The sequence below is a fragment of the Aythya fuligula genome, chromosome 4 (genome assembly GCF_009819795.1).
Source record: "Aythya fuligula isolate bAytFul2 chromosome 4, bAytFul2.pri, whole genome shotgun sequence".
Lineage (NCBI taxonomy): Eukaryota > Metazoa > Chordata > Aves > Anseriformes > Anatidae > Aythya > Aythya fuligula.
The window spans coordinates 41,132,664-41,148,630 of NC_045562.1; the positions used below are offsets into that span (position 1 = coordinate 41,132,664).

Consider the following 15,967-nt stretch of genomic DNA (forward strand, 5'->3'; position numbering starts at 1 on the left):
TATAAAATTAAGCTAAGCAAATTCCTACGCACATACTTATCAATTATTTTACCTCCAAAATAAGCATAGCATTTGTAGTCAGAGCTTGCACCCGGTGGAAGCTAGCAATCAATGAAACAGGCAGAAATCCTTGTTGGTCCATCTTTCTCCTCAGAAAGAAGTCTCTTTCCAAGTTTTCTGTGCTGAAATAATACTCACTAGAGGAAAAAAAGAAAAGATGCAAATATGAACCTATTGTAAACTTAAAAAAAAAATCCTAAAATAGTAACCTAGATATTCCTTATTAAAGTCTTCCACTAAAAATAGAGCATATTTTGTCACCAGCAAAATTGTTCTTTCAACAGGTATATTACTATAAGCAAAACTTACAGGAATAGCATGCATGCTCAACATCTTAAGAACAACTTTTGATCCAGTACTGCACACAGGGATATAAATCAAAGCCTCATTGCAACATTTGCATATATGAACTGCATAAGGAAAGACTACGCTCCATTTCTTTCACCCGTTCCCCTTTATTACTTACATGACCAGAAGGCAACAACATTCTCTTAGCCTCCATATATATGAAGGACAACTACTGCTTACAGTCAGGGCATAAGTTATTCCCATACAGCAGTGTCAGTGCACCTTCATCCTCAACTGTATCTTTTCTTTTCTCAGTTTCCAGTACATTAGAAGGTTTAATTTTCCTATCTGAGTGTTGAGGCACATATATACACTCTGAACCATTACTTCAAGCATGCTTGTGGGAAGACGAGAGAACAAAAATAGTAATTTTGTATTGTTCACGAAACTGCACCAAACAGCACAACAGTTCATGAAGAAAGGTAAAGTCTAAAAGAATAAAAGATACTTAGTGGGTAAGGAGAACAGGAACAATGACCGTTAATGAATCTGACAATACCATAGAACAAGAGAGACAAGGGACAGAGAAATAGCAGAAACACATCATCTTAAAAAACAAAGTTGCTGTATGAAATGCTACAGTTGTCAAGATGTTTTATGCTTAGTGATGAGAAAAAGTAAAGAATTCAAATCATGATCTGACACAGAAAGCAAGGGAATGAGAAAACAACCTATGAAAAAATAATGGAAAAAAAAAATAATGACAACTAAGATCTAGGCCTTTCACAGGGTTTACAAATCATATCATAATTTAGCATACTACATCCAAGGAATAGTACTACTCATCAGGTTCAGGAAAAAGTAGGTAGTGAAATATTTAATGGAGAGATGAAGAACAATTAAAGTTCCGTGACTTAAAAACAGAGGTAGTGAAAAATAAAACATGAGAGCATTAAAACACTGAGGGGGAAAAAAAAAAAAAAAAAAAAGAAAAACCACATGCAAATATAAAGTTAATTCTAATTCCAGCAAAGAATAAAACGCTAAGTGTCTCCACTGAAGTTGGGCTCAAGGCCAACCAAAAGGAGAGGACTGTGATGCCATCATTGACCCAAGGAGAAGCTTGATACCATTTCTTTTTAAAACTTTTGGTAGCTACAGAAACTTGAAGCAAAAGCTGTCTATAAGAAACACTCAGCTCCAAGACCGAATGAATGCAAAACCCTTGAAGTTGGGCAATAAGATGTATGACAGATGAAAACTGCCATTAATTCATAGCAAACAGAGAAGAGAATAACGCTTTCAGAGAATTAAGCTCTTACTCAGAACTAAATGAGTTGATCAGTGAAGCAACTGTGCACAAAAGTTTCTTTCAAGAATATTCTATTTACTGTTCTGAACCGCTATGTTTCTTTTCCCCTCCCAATCTAGAAGATAAACAAGTACAAAAGCCATATCAACGTTGTACTAATGTTACCTTTACAGGCATACAGTAAAGGTAAAATCTTGTATTGATTCACCTAGTTAAAAATTCCACAAGCAGAAATGGACAATGACTGAACTCGACTCAAACTGCCTCACTTGATGGCCATCATTCTAGAAAAAGGAATTTGAAAGAACATTAATCATAAACAAAGACAACGCACAAGTTTGCTTCAAGCAGAGGGAAAAATCTGAACACACACATACACCCTCCAGCTTTGCTTTTCCTTCTAATTTTCCTCAGAATCCTTTTATTCTTGAATTGATGCATATTTGGATGCGCATCCAAACTTTTATTTATTTGCTTTTAAAAGAAGAGGACTTGAACAGAGATCTACTGTATATTGCAGACTGAGGAGTTGTTAGGCACTGAAATTTTTCAGGCTATTTCAGTCTATAATTAAAAGTTTTAATTATATTGTATATGTAGTATAAATATTCCTCTTGCACATCAAGCTGGTTCTTGGGACAAGCATAAACTTCCTGATAGGAGCATACTTCTTACAGTAATTAAAAATCAACTCAGCTGGACACAGTTTCTAACATTTTTCCCTATTAAGCAGGTAAACACTTCTAAAATTCAGCAATAAGCTACTGAAAACATTCTCACTTCTTTGATATATCCTCACTTATCTTGGACTCCATAAGGAACTCCAACACCTAACAATTCCGGGTAGCATTACTTTGTTATACTTCCTTCTTTGGCATAGTCACTTCAATATTTTAGAACTCAGTTACGAAAGACAGACCAAACCACTTCCATCGAGAGGCTAATAATATGCAACTGATGAATACAGTCAGCTTCCCATTGCTTTTGTAATACGAGAAATGGACAACACTTTTTTTTTTTTTTTTTTAAGGAGCATGAAAACAGTGAAGCTACACTCTAAACCTGCACAAGAATCTCTCTCTCTGTCATGAGAAGTTAACTCCATAACCAAAGTGTAGGTTTTAACCAGACAAGCAACCGATGGCTTTAGTTAGCCAGCCATGCCAAGTCTTTCATGGACACCTGCCAACCTCTTTTTGCTAAAATAAAACACAAATATAACCAGAAGTCAGATGTGACCAATGCTGTAACTGACATTTTTCTCAGCAGAGGGGGACATCATCATGTCCTACCTTAGAAGGTCTGGATTCTACACTGCATGCCCAGAAATCTGGCCAACAGTGGAGTGTCTGTGCTCCTCCCTCACTTGTCTGAGGACAGTGGAGGCCGATTATCCTGACATGGGGGTACATGTCCACTGTCAGGTCTCATAAGGGCCTGGCAGCAAGAGTAACAAAAAAGACTGCAATAGAAGCTTTGAAGTTGATAGCCACATGCCACATACTTTCTGCCCTTAAAGAGGCCTTTTTCTTCCTTTTTGCGTCAACTGTAACAAAAGAAGCAAGAATAAAATAAGCAAGTTGCTTTATGGGATACAAGGGCAATAAAAAACCACCACAAAGGCATCACAGAGAAATGCCGTTGCCAAGTACAGAAGATGAAATATCAGCCAGTGGTGGAAACTGTCTCTTTAAAATGAACTAGTGGTTTCCAGGCCCTTTTTGACATGTCTCCTGGTGATAATCAGTCTTCCAGATGGTTTCTCATTCCTAATGGTGTACACGAGAAAGTAAACATTTCAGATTATTGAAAAATCAAGTATCGTTGCAAAACTGCTCTTTCAGTTGAATGTTTCAAGTGAAACACTCTGAGAACATAAAACTAACAAGACTTCTCAAAATGAAATTGAGAGCAAATAAGGGGAAATTCTAGCTACATCGCCCAAGAAGAGCTTTATAGGCAAACAGACCAACAGTACTCAAAAACACGAGCTCAGAGACATTGTAACTCAGTTACATGACAACATAAAAATAGTGCTATTTACCATAAATCAAGAAGGTATATGAATTAGAGCACGCTACAGCACAAGATGCAAAACAGCTTCCTTAAAATTCCTCCCCGTCACTCAAGCTTTTCCACCCCGCTTGTAAATAAGTTCTAACAGACACTGCTAACCATCAGATCAAAAAGAAATTGGAAAAGTCTTCATCTGCACCATTTTATGGATGATAACTCACTTCAAAGTGTTTAATCCTCATCTAAAATTGATCTCTAAAAATGTTTGTACTTTAAACAATCTACGTACATTTGACGTTTTATATATTCTTTGAGAAGTGTTTCATCCACAGAATACATCTGCACTCCTGTTCCATCATCGTAGTAATACATCATACTAGCACTAAGCTCAGGTTGAAATGCTTGGTCAGTTCTTTCACCATACAGTTCTTGATAACCAGTTGAGTAATATTCAACGTTCACTTCAAAATAAAGGAGAAAGGAGAAAAGATGAAAATTATTAAGGTCGGTACACAGACATCTTAAGACACAAACATGACACACAGCGCTACTTTGTGATTTGCTTCCAACACCTGATTTAAAACAAACAAAAAACCTACTCAAGCTACTTAACTAGATTAAGCTACAAAATATATGTTTCACAACCACTCTAACTTCACATGAAAGCATTAATATTATAAGCGTAGTTTTAAAATGTCTGCTAAGCATTTATTTCTTTGCATACTTCTAGGGTTTCCTCTGCCTCGTCCTCTTCCTCTGCCTCGTCCTCTTCCTCTGCCTCTGGAGAATCCTCGAACGCTGCCACCCTCACTTCTCACGCTGCACACTTCATCGTGATCATCTCTCCTTTCTCTATCACGACGCCAATCTTTGAAAGAAAAAAGCATAATACAACCATAATTAAATATCACGGTATAATCAAGTAGTCTGTGATTTATTCCTAGGTGTTAACACAAAACATTGCACTGAGAAGTGTCCCTCACTACCTTTTGGATTCTCAGAAAGGCTGAAGGAAATGACACTGCAGAATACACAACTGGCGTCAACACAGAGCTCCCAGCTTGTGCCCAGGCAACCCGCCAAGACTCAGCCATGCTGGCTGGAAGCAGAAGGTCAGATCTGAAGCTTCAAGGGTTAAAGAGGAAGGTTTGCAGAGCAGTGCCTAAGGGTGAGTGGGCAGGAGCTGCTAGCAATAAAGAGCAAATGAGCTTGTCTGGCAGTCAACCTCAAATGCTTCTGAAGCAACTGGACGCTCTCATGCCAGCTCAGGGATCACAATACCTATGATGGGCATGGGATAGGAACGTGTGATCATGCAATTCTCCTTCCAGGCACGATAATGCACCCTGCTGCTGTGGACAACTCCCAGCACTTACGGCAAGCTACAAAGAGCTGCTAGCTCTTGATAATCCTGCTCTGGGGAGGATTTCCAAGGGGGAACCTCCCTTTTGTTCCCAGAAGCAGCCATCTGCCACTCCCCTGACTCAGCCTTTTTAACAGCAATCTTTATTCTCTACGCTTGCCCCCAGACAGAGCTTCTACCTTAAAGAATTTTTGGTTTTATGTTTTTATTAACACATGCAAATCTAAGATGGTTCTGTAATAATCAGTGTAAGTGTTTCATTAATAAATGTGTGGGTTTTGGCGGGGCAGTGGAAATAGAGAAGAAAGGAAGGAAAGCAAGCAGGTCCACGCAGACACCAGGCCTTGACTCCACTCACCACAGGATGGCTATAGTTCTCCTCACCTGACCTGGCTCATATGAGGAAGTGAAGCCCTCACACACACCCTCACATCCTTTCTTTATTTCTTTCTTTCTTTCTAACAGTCTTTGGGACTTCTATCTTTATCCAGTCAACCTTGCTGTAAGTATATTTAAATTGTAATTGTCTAATCTTCCAGATTCAGGGGGAACCCACTGTCAGAAGAACAGCTGGGGACACAGACCCTATCTGATGAAATTGAGAGGTGCTAACTTGAACAATAAAATTGTATCTTTAGTCTTTTGTTATTAGGAATCCTATTTTACTAGTAACTATTTCTAAGGAAGCTTGCAACAACATACGTATGCTTGTACATTCAAGTTCCTCTATTTTATCTTCTGTCAAGTATGACTCTGAATTTAGGAATATCATAATCTGCATGTGCCTCTCATTGGGAATTTGGACCCCAGCCTCTGAGCTCACTACCCTCAACCTTGGAGATTCCAAATGTGGCACTGTTTGAAGTATTTCCCCAGATCAATTTCATTTTTGCATTGAGTGTCCCTGTGTCTCCTAGACGCGTGCAAAAGTCCTGCAAAACACTTTCAAGAGCTAACGCTGTATTTAAGCCTAAGCACTTTTTTTCCTTTGCTTTAATGCATATAGACAATGTTCCCAAAGAACGGGGGACATTTTATGTTCTCTCACACTGAAACTGATCTTAAATGACTAGAAACTTGAGACAGAATTTATGCTACAAGTTTCTGGTCATTTGACCATGCAGTTCCTGAGAAATAATTGCTGGAGAAAAGCAATACACTAATAAAAATCCTCCCCCTGCCCCCTTGCATTCTTCAGACATCCGGATCACACCCTTGTATCAACGTTCCTAAAATGACTCCATAAACGAATCTCATCTCAATAGCATCCAGCATTTATCGTGATAATGAGCAAAACATTAAATTATTAACGTACATTGTGATTCTAAACTTAATTGCAAATATACAAACCAAAGAATTAAGAGTGTGACTAAGATATCTGCCTTCTGATAAGCAATGTTCAGAACACCTGAAGATCAGAGGCAGTACCAGCTGTGATGCTTCATCCCCTCTGTTATGCTCATACAGCTTTTTGCAAGACCATGCTGAGAAATAGGTTGTGGAAGTGGTCCAACTTAAAGGAGAAAATGGCATCAGAAGAATTGCCAAAGCAGAATTCAAAGGGTAATTCAATAAGTACCTGCTCTGGCAGCAACAAGCTGTTGGAACAGGAATAGAGCAGGACAGAACAGCCACATTATGAAAATATTATCAGACTTTCTGCATTGTGAAACTGTGGCCCAAGACTTAGTAGTTAGCCACAAGGATAAAAATATATGACACTGCACCAGCATATACTGTAAAAATGCTGTTTCCAAGTTCTTGTACGTAGCAGAGTCAGTGACTGAGACATTGCAATTCTGATGAATATGCAAAGAGGTTTAAGAAATTAACAGTAAGTTTTAAACAAAACTTTCTAACTTAAAATTCAAACATCAAACTACACTGCAATTTATTTGTTTTTAAACATTATTGGCAAATATTAAGAGTAGGGGTTTTGTGGTTTTTGTTGATTTGTTTTAGTACTAGCAAAGTCAAGTTTCAACATAAGCTGCAAATCTAACACCTACTCTCGTGATATTATCCATCAGAGAGGGAAAAAAAAGAGCAGCATAGCACTTCCAATGTGTCTCACTCCCTCATTTGCTACAAACCAAAGAGATTGAAAACTACTTACTTCTTGTCTCATTCCGTCTGTTGTTATGAGGTATTAACTTGTTTGTTTCCAGCTGAGATCTTGAGCTACTTCGAGAGCCTGGTCTTTCTTGACTATCTGACCGTACATCATCCAAGTGAAGTGGCAGCCATTTCTGCTTGTTACCTTGAAAAGTTAATATTTTAGTCTTAGTTATAGTACTGATTAAAGTATCAGGTCCTGTTCCAGATCCTATATAATTCTTCTTGTAAAACTATTAATAACAGTTAATTTCAATGTTTAAGAAATAGGAAAAGCATTGTATTTTTAGGATATAATGACTAAAAATAATAAATGCAGTAAACAACTTCTCAAGCTGAAAGGTAAACTTACTTTAAGCAAAGAAAATGAAAGTGAGTTTATATTTTATTAACAAACTTTTAGATGTAAGCTCCATTACCAAGAATTTACAGCTACAAGTACGACTAAGCATCAAATACACATACAATAAATTCATGACTGTATAATTTCACAATTTGCATATGAAACATAAGGTAAAAATTAGCGTATCAAGTTAAGCACTGAAATAAAGATTTCAATCACCAACCTAAGCACTGAAATAAAGATTTCAATCACCAACTGTAAAAATTTTCCTGAGAATTTAGCTGTGGCTCAGTATTTTTACATCAAGATATTCCGATTAAATTCATGAATAGGCATCAAAAATGATTAGCAAAACCATATTTTTTTGAAGGCTGGCTTAAAGTATCCTCTAACCATTTACTTAGTGATAATATTTGCTGTTCTACACTTGATTGGTATCATGGCTTCATATCTTTGTAGCCAGGAAACATAAGCAAACACATAACATGCATAATCCACACTGGGGAAAAACACGGTTTGTACTTGTGGAATGCTTTGCTTTAAATTTTCACATAGACTGAAATAATTAAAAGCACTATAGCATTTTTTTTTAAATACATACTTTGCAAGATTAACAAATCTAATCAACAAAGGTATTTAGGATCTGAAAATATTCCAGCAGGGAGTCAAGAAATAAAGCATCTGATGGCAGAAATATACAACTACCTCAGTTCTGTCCTTGGCCCCACTCAAGTTTACTGACCAAGACAAACTGAGGTTTGTTTCTTATTTTTTATGCAGTAGATTGGATCAAGGGGAAATGACTAACCTGGTTTAATTCTCCAGCAATCTTTTCTAATAGCAAAATATGAAAATTAAAGTAAGATGCATAGTATGCATATGCATACATACATGTACATATATGTATGAAGTTATACGAACACAGTTCTGTCTACTCAGTAGATAAAGATGTGAGACACCATAATGGAATGAGAACATGATATTCTGGAGATTCTCTGTCAGAGCTACTCACATCTCTAAGAGATGAAATGAACCCAGAATTACTACTTAACTAAACAGAACACTCCAAAACCTGAAAAAGAAGGCTTGTTTTAAGCTTCCTAACATATATATATAACACAATATAACCTGTTATCACCTGGAAATTGAAAAACAAAGTTTCAAGTCATTAAACTAGAATTAATGTAACTGTATCAAAGATGAATTATTGCTTTACATGTAGCACCTAGACCAACCTTTTTTCCTTTGATTATTAGTTTGACTTTCATCTTCGCTGATGTTATCTCCTGGAACTTCTGGTTTTGCCTCCAGGTTGTCCTTGGTTCCATTATTGCCTTTTTGATCAGATTTCTCCTCCTTGTCTTTTCTATTTGTTGGCTTCTTGTTGTGACTTACAGTCTTACACTGCAAAAGATACTGGTAATTATTTCTGACAGTACAGCTATCAATAGCAAAACATGCAAGTTTCCTTTTACGTATTGAAATTCCTTTACTATTAGCTGTTCCCAATATCTTCAGGAGGGTGAGTTTTAACAACGGTGTTTTGCAGAGTCTCATTTTACATAGCTGTATTTTCTACTAGTCTGGAAAGACTATAAACAAGAATTTAGATGGATAGAAGTACTGTTTTGGTTTTTAAACTGAAGATGTAGAATTGTGGAACGCACAACAATCACGTTTCCCTGCCTCAAAACTGACATTCATCCCATGGGAAAGAAACACTACTTTACTAGTACCTACTGTTCAGACTGATTATCTTTAAAAAGCTGTTCTTACAGAATATTGAATGTATTGCCTATGTGACCTTCTGACTTACCAATCCCAAAAGCATGCCAAGTGTCCATGTAAACTATAAGGAGCCACGGTTCTTAGAATCATGGAATCGTTCAGGTTGGAAAAGACCTCTGAGATCATCTAGTCCAACCCCTGACTTAGTACTAAAGTCCACCACTAATCCATGCTGAATTCTACATCTACATGTTTCTTGAAGACCTCCAGGGATGGTGACTCAACCACTTTATAGTTGACACTGGGCAACCTATTCCAATGTCACACAAACCTTCCAGTAAAAAAATAAAAAATAAAAATCTCCTAATATCCAACCTAAGCTTCTTAACTCTGCTGATTATGTTTCATTAAATCAGAACATAAACCAAAGACCAGAGGATGCAGAAGTGTATGACTAGTTCTTTTTCTCCACATCAGAATACGCCATTTACTGGGACCTGTTTGCCTCTGAATAGTGCCAGCGTACTGCAGATCATCACTTCTTGGAAATCCCATAAAATAGCAGGTTTCAAAGAAGGCAAAATAAACAGCCTTTCAGCAAATAGTGTAAAACTTCATTTTTGCAGAAAACAGCAAAATTAAACTTCACAAACATTTTTGCCAAACAAAAAGAATTCTCTTATGTTGTGGAGACTGCTTTGAACTTGCTGGAATACATATAGTAGATACTGCGGTACTATCCCATATCCCACAATTAATTTGACTACAAAACCTTCCCTTAGACAAATCAACTGAGATTAAGTACAAAATAAACGTTATTTGGTTTAACAGACCCTACATGAATTTCTGTGATTAAATTCTCACACATCCAAGTCAGCAAAAGGTTAATTAACATCTATGCAATACAATCTAGACCATCTGGTAAAGCAAAAAATCATTAAAAATACTCTTAAAGCAGACTATTTCAGAAAATATCATATAAGTATATTCTTTTGCAACGTGATTAATGTATTGATCTCATCCACTTTGGTTAGTACTGTGCAGATGTTATTTATCATATCAAAATTAAACACAACCAAGTAGACATTAAAGCACTGTGGTATTACAGACAGCATGAAGACATGGGTACATGTTTTTCTAAGTCACCAAATTAAATATCTCCCACCCTCAAAAAAACAAACAAACAAACAAACAAAAAAAAAAAATGCTAAAATAAGCATATTCTAGACTTGGTCATAAATCAACATTAGCATTTAAAAATATTATTACAAGGATATAAAATGTAATTCTTTCAATGCTACTCAATCCGTCAGAGCTAGGCTTGGTAGATCCTCTCCTTCTGTGAGGACCGGAATATTACCAGTAGAGAATATAATGTATCCTTTATGATATTGATCACCCACTGTCCTCCTGTGAGCAGTGGCAGTTAAAACATCTCAACAATTGACAGGAATATTGGTGATGGAAGAGCTTACAAATACTAAAGAAAAATCAATTTGAGGCTCTTACACAAATCCTAAACCTCCATGGGGTATATACACACACTACAATATTTTAACTGGCATTTCAGCAACCAAATGACTGTTAATTTATTTGAATCTAATCTATTCAGATTTTGAAGATTCTTCTAACAGTTTCAAAGATCTTCTCTGAGATCCTGTAGAACAAGATACCAGAAGCAGCAAATTCTACCTAGAAGAAAATGTACTGCTGTGACAAATCTACAGATATCTAGAATTTTGACCTGCCACATGAAATGCCTTGTTAGACACCTGTGGATGTTTTGTTGCTGATACGACAACAAGGTGTAACTTACTCAACCGGGGGAGAGAGAAGATGTTAGATACTAAGCCCACAGGACAAATGAACAAATCTTCTGGTTTCCCTCACCAAGAAAACAGTCTAGCATCACAAGGATGATGCTAGAACTAAAGCAAAGACCAAAAATGGTACCACATAGCTTAGAATAATCTATACTTCATTGTTTCAAATAATGTATTTAATGTATTTTAATGTATTCTAATGTAATTTAATGTATTATTGTTTCAAATAATACAGCATAAAAGAGATCTAAGATATGTTATATACTTACCACTTGAGATAAAAGTAAAAATTTGATAGAATTGATGCTAAGGACAGTCAACAGGAAAATATATCCTTACTCCATCCCCACTCCTCTGATAACTCCCAGGGCAACTTTGCACAAAGCATGCCAGGCACAAGGGAACACACCATCTACACAGTCCCAAAGAATGCATACTGGCCTTCTTTCTTGTCTGTTCACAAACTTCCAAATGAGAGGAAAATGGATATAGAAGCTTGAAAATGGTGGAGTAAATACGGCACCATTTTTATTTACATGTCTACACACACCAGTTAAGCTAAGAAGAATGTGTGTGTGCATGAGCTTGTGAAGGATTCAGAAATTCTCATACCAACACAGAGAGTCAAGCACAGACCAGAATTATTGACAACACTTCTGCTGAAACCTGAGAACACCCAAAGTACATTCTGAGGGAAATAATATTAATCACAGCAGCCAACATGATTTTTAATAAAACAATAACGGGGATAACAAAGAAAACTTACTTCATTATTTGCTATTTCACTTGGTGTTGGCCAGTTTGTGATATCACCGAAGTCACCAGTCTGCAAAGACAATACACAGGTTATACTACTTCTTCAATTTATTCCTATTTAACACATGGAAGATGTCTGTCATAACTCAGATGGCAAGACTACACCTTTGAACAAAATTGCCAGAAACAGCAATTCTTAAAAAATTGAGAAATACAGCAGAAAACAAGCAGCTTTTTAAAACAGAGTATGTTCAACTGTAGAAACAACCAATCATTGCAGTTACATTCAGATCACAGTACAACACATCTTACCTATCTTGTACTAACAACTGTCTAACAAATGCCTTCATTAAGAATGTATTAAGTGGGCATGGCCAAATACAGATGCCCAGCAAGCAAAGCTTTCTTCATTCTATTATTAAAACAAACTAACAGAGATTAAGACTTAAGTACACAGAAAACAATGTTCAGATTAAATGTTGTCTTATACACACCTCCCTACACAATTTAAAGGCATCTACCACTTTACAAGCTTTTTAGCTTTTGGAAGACCTTTGAACACTGTGTTTTCACAGTCTAAGAAAGCGTAACTGTATTTTTTCTTATTTTTTCAGTAGAAGGGTTCAATGTCTCCCGTTACAATGAATTTGTAACAGACCATAAAGCATAATACACAGATAGGATTTCTGATACCAACCTATCATCTCTTGTGCTCAAGTGGTGTTGTTTCACTGAAGGCACTTCCATTTCATATAATCCCATCACTTTTTTTTCTAAAACAAGAGTGCCTTTCTGTATCCCCTTGAATATGTACCACTTCAGCTTTCCTTCTAATTTTAAATTTCCTGTCCTTTTCTGACTTTACTCTGTCTTCAAAATTAACCAAGGCAGAACATAACACTTATGGTTGTAACTTCAAAACACCTTGCCTTTTTTTTTTTTTTTTTTTTTAAGTAATAACAGCCATTTATCACAGTGAATATTTACAACCAGAAATACTTCTCTGAAATTATTTCATTTTCCTACCATATTATCAGCAGAACTAAATGCCAGTTAAGATAAACAGGTTAGATTAACTGCAACTTCTAAAACAACCAGTCCAATAACTCAAAGCTAAACGTTCTTCTGCCAAATACACACCTTGCTGTATTTCCTTGTCCTGGGTTTTGCTGCCTTTATAACTTTCGTGGAATTTTCTAGTTCTGAAAAGGAAGAAAAATATTTTCAGGTGAAGAATTAGGTTGCACTTAAAAGCATACAGCATACCTTAACAGCTTGCAAATACCTGGTATGCTAAACGAACTTTTATTTTTTTTCTTGGTGGTTTTGGTATTGAAGCCAATGATCATTCATGAACATAATTATTGCAAGAATATTTCCATAAAATAGTACATGACATTGAAAAACTCACACTCAGAAGTGTAACTAATCCTGAAAAACACGTGTATAGAATATAGTGTAGCACAGTATTTAAGCATTTCTTGAACTATAATGCCAAGATTGTCTCAAAACACTGTTATTTTAACCTAAGTATTAGCAAAGAAAGTGATGCCCAAAACATAAAAAAATACCCTATTAGAGGGTAAATTTAGAACATGATTCATTTATGAAATCTACCATTATGTGAGCATGAAAAAATCTAGAAGCAATTACGTATTGACGAATTCTTAGCAATTTCCATTTATTAGCAAACAGGCAAATGCTAAAGAATTTAGCCATATTGCTCATAATCAAGTCAAAGGAATGGAAAACATTAAAAGGAAAAATGGTAAAAAAAAAAAAAAAAAAAAAAAAAAAAAAAAGACTATAAAAATACATTAAAGATAATACATTTTAATGCTTAGATTCCACAAGCTACGAGAACTGTTTACAACAAAATACAAGCAATTGCAAGAAAGTTTATACTTGCACATTTTCAGAACCTTCCTGAGCCAAGACCTAAACTTCATAATAGTGATTCTCCTCCTGAACAGAGCTGCCTTTAATTCAACCTGTAGTATCCATAAGGATTTAACTTAATGCTTGCTAAGAACTCTCTCACACACATATCAACACTACTGGGCCTAATTAGCTAGGACCAGTGAGTTACATTTGCAAAAAAAAAGTCTAAATGCACTATATCCTTTAATGCACGTGCAATTTTCCATTCTGTATGCAAATCCAGTTTTCTTATTTTTCTACCCATTTAATTATGTTCCAACTTTTGCTGGGAATTCAGGGAAAAAATGGTAACTTTTCTCAAGTAACTTTTCTTGGGAGATTAATTCAGACAGATGAAACCACCGTTCAGTTTCTCCCACGACAGTAAGAACAGAACTAGGCACATTTTCCAATAGAGAAGTGGTTACATCCTTTCCTTGAAAAGTCTTATTCAGTCTTTTACCAAAAGCCAAGCTTGTAACACTGAGCATGACTGAAATCGCTAGGGGATTATTATTTCATAGGAAGATAACATCACCTCCTTAACCCTTATCTCTCTCGCATCCAGCGACTTCACTCATCTTCCTTATCGCAGCTTCACACTGGGAACCCCACCCTCATGCCCCACAGTGACTCTGAAAACTCGCTCAGTCCTCTTCCTGGAATATGCCGTGAGTCCTATAAACACAAGTTCACGTCTGCTCCATGCGGCACTCTCAACTCTGTTACTACAGCTAGGTACAACTCACCTGAATCCAGCGTATCGCAGCACCCTGATCAATGGGAGAGTTTTGCCCCATTTGTCACTGGCAGTTTCCCCACACCAAATGGACCCCTAAAGATTTGCTTTTTAAAACAGAGACAAAACAATTCCCCCAAATGCTTCTTGCTTGTTTTCCAATCTCAACTGACTTTAGATGGAGAGCTTCCAGTTTTCTGGACACACAGTGACTGTATCATCCTAACTCTAACTTATCACTCACTAGTAAACTAAGTGCCACTATAAAATAAGGCAAAACAGCTGTAGTCATGGAGCATCATGGAAATTTCTCTCTCTACTGTTCGATTACCTTCCTGAAGCTCTTTTTCCATCTCACAGCAGTTTTACTTAAATTGCTACTGAAGGACTGCTCTGCCAGAACTTCTACTCCGTGTGTCACGAGGGTGTAGCAAGGAATTAAAAAAGACAACTCAACATCAATGCGCTATCTTAGTCAGGAGATATTATTCCAGACAGCAGCAGAGGCTATCTGAACCAAGCAGAATGAGACCCAACTTGTTTTTCAATAATCTCTCTTATCTAAGTCAAGGATGTAGTAACCTAAGACTTACAAGATGCATTTGCACGCTCAGTGAAAAGAAAATTACTATGAAGCAACAACACCGTCAGGCTGACAGTGCCCTTTCCGAGCGCTGATCCCGCCACACGCCAGACTTCCCTAACAAGCAGCTCCTCAAAGTTTCTGGCCTTCCGTAAGAGTCATGTTCAAATCCAAGATTAACTGACCTTTCCTGACTGGCTTTCTGGCGCTTGTCACGTGGGAGTTGGATTTTAGTGCGAAGTACGAAAGGGGAGATAAGGGGTCAGAGGGAAGAAGGGTGAGAGTAAAAGAATAAAACACCACATCATTTAAAGGTTTCCTCCCTGATCTAGTTTGTTATGACAGAGACTACAGCCACTGTGCAGGCAAACCTTACTCTAGAGTGCACTTAAATAAAAGCTCCATGCCTAACATTAGCCCGGCCTTCGGTTTCAGCATCACATAGCAGTGCTGAATAGCAGAAACAGGATCTTCAGCTTATTGCCACAGCACAGTCCAACAAGCCCCTGTAAATAAACTATTTCACTTGCTGTTAGCTGCAGCCTAACTGTATTTAAATGGTTTATTCGGTCATAGGAGACAAGGTAACTAGCTCAGGAAGAGCAAGCTGTGCTGATGAAAGGATTCAGCTGTCTTCAACTACTTCACTTGTTGGGTTTTAGCTGAACTTTGAAGGGGTGAGGGAAAAGAAAAGAAAACAAAACAAAAAATCAAGGATGAGCAAGTTTAATTGCTTGTGATCACCCTTCAATCACTGAACTCCAGTGAAGATGCCATAATCACCTTTCAAAGCCATTTTCTCATAGTGGTTCTTCCAAGTCTCTTAACACACCACACCCTAACACAAGATATTTTCTGCAAAAAGACATGGATATGCAAACATGCCAACCGCAGTATTTCAGTTATTATGCAGCTATTAAA

At 36.9% G+C, this 15,967-nt stretch overlaps 1 protein-coding gene across 2 annotated transcripts in view; it reads right to left on the reverse strand.

Moving 5' to 3' along the window:
• LARP1B (La ribonucleoprotein 1B) overlaps positions 1 to 15,967 on the reverse strand; it is a 33,486-nt gene that overhangs the window by 12,737 nt on the left and 4,782 nt on the right. For both annotated transcript variants that reach the window (XM_032186579.1, XM_032186580.1), the window contains exons 2-8: positions 12,945 to 13,006; positions 11,815 to 11,874; positions 8,733 to 8,901; positions 7,156 to 7,299; positions 4,401 to 4,544; positions 3,966 to 4,137; positions 53 to 197 (exon numbers count right to left, since the gene is read on the reverse strand). In XM_032186579.1, coding sequence (XP_032042470.1) covers positions 53 to 197; positions 3,966 to 4,137; positions 4,401 to 4,544; positions 7,156 to 7,299; positions 8,733 to 8,901; positions 11,815 to 11,874; positions 12,945 to 13,006 — 896 coding nt within the window. The remainder of the gene's footprint in view (positions 1 to 52; positions 198 to 3,965; positions 4,138 to 4,400; positions 4,545 to 7,155; positions 7,300 to 8,732; positions 8,902 to 11,814; positions 11,875 to 12,944; positions 13,007 to 15,967) is intronic.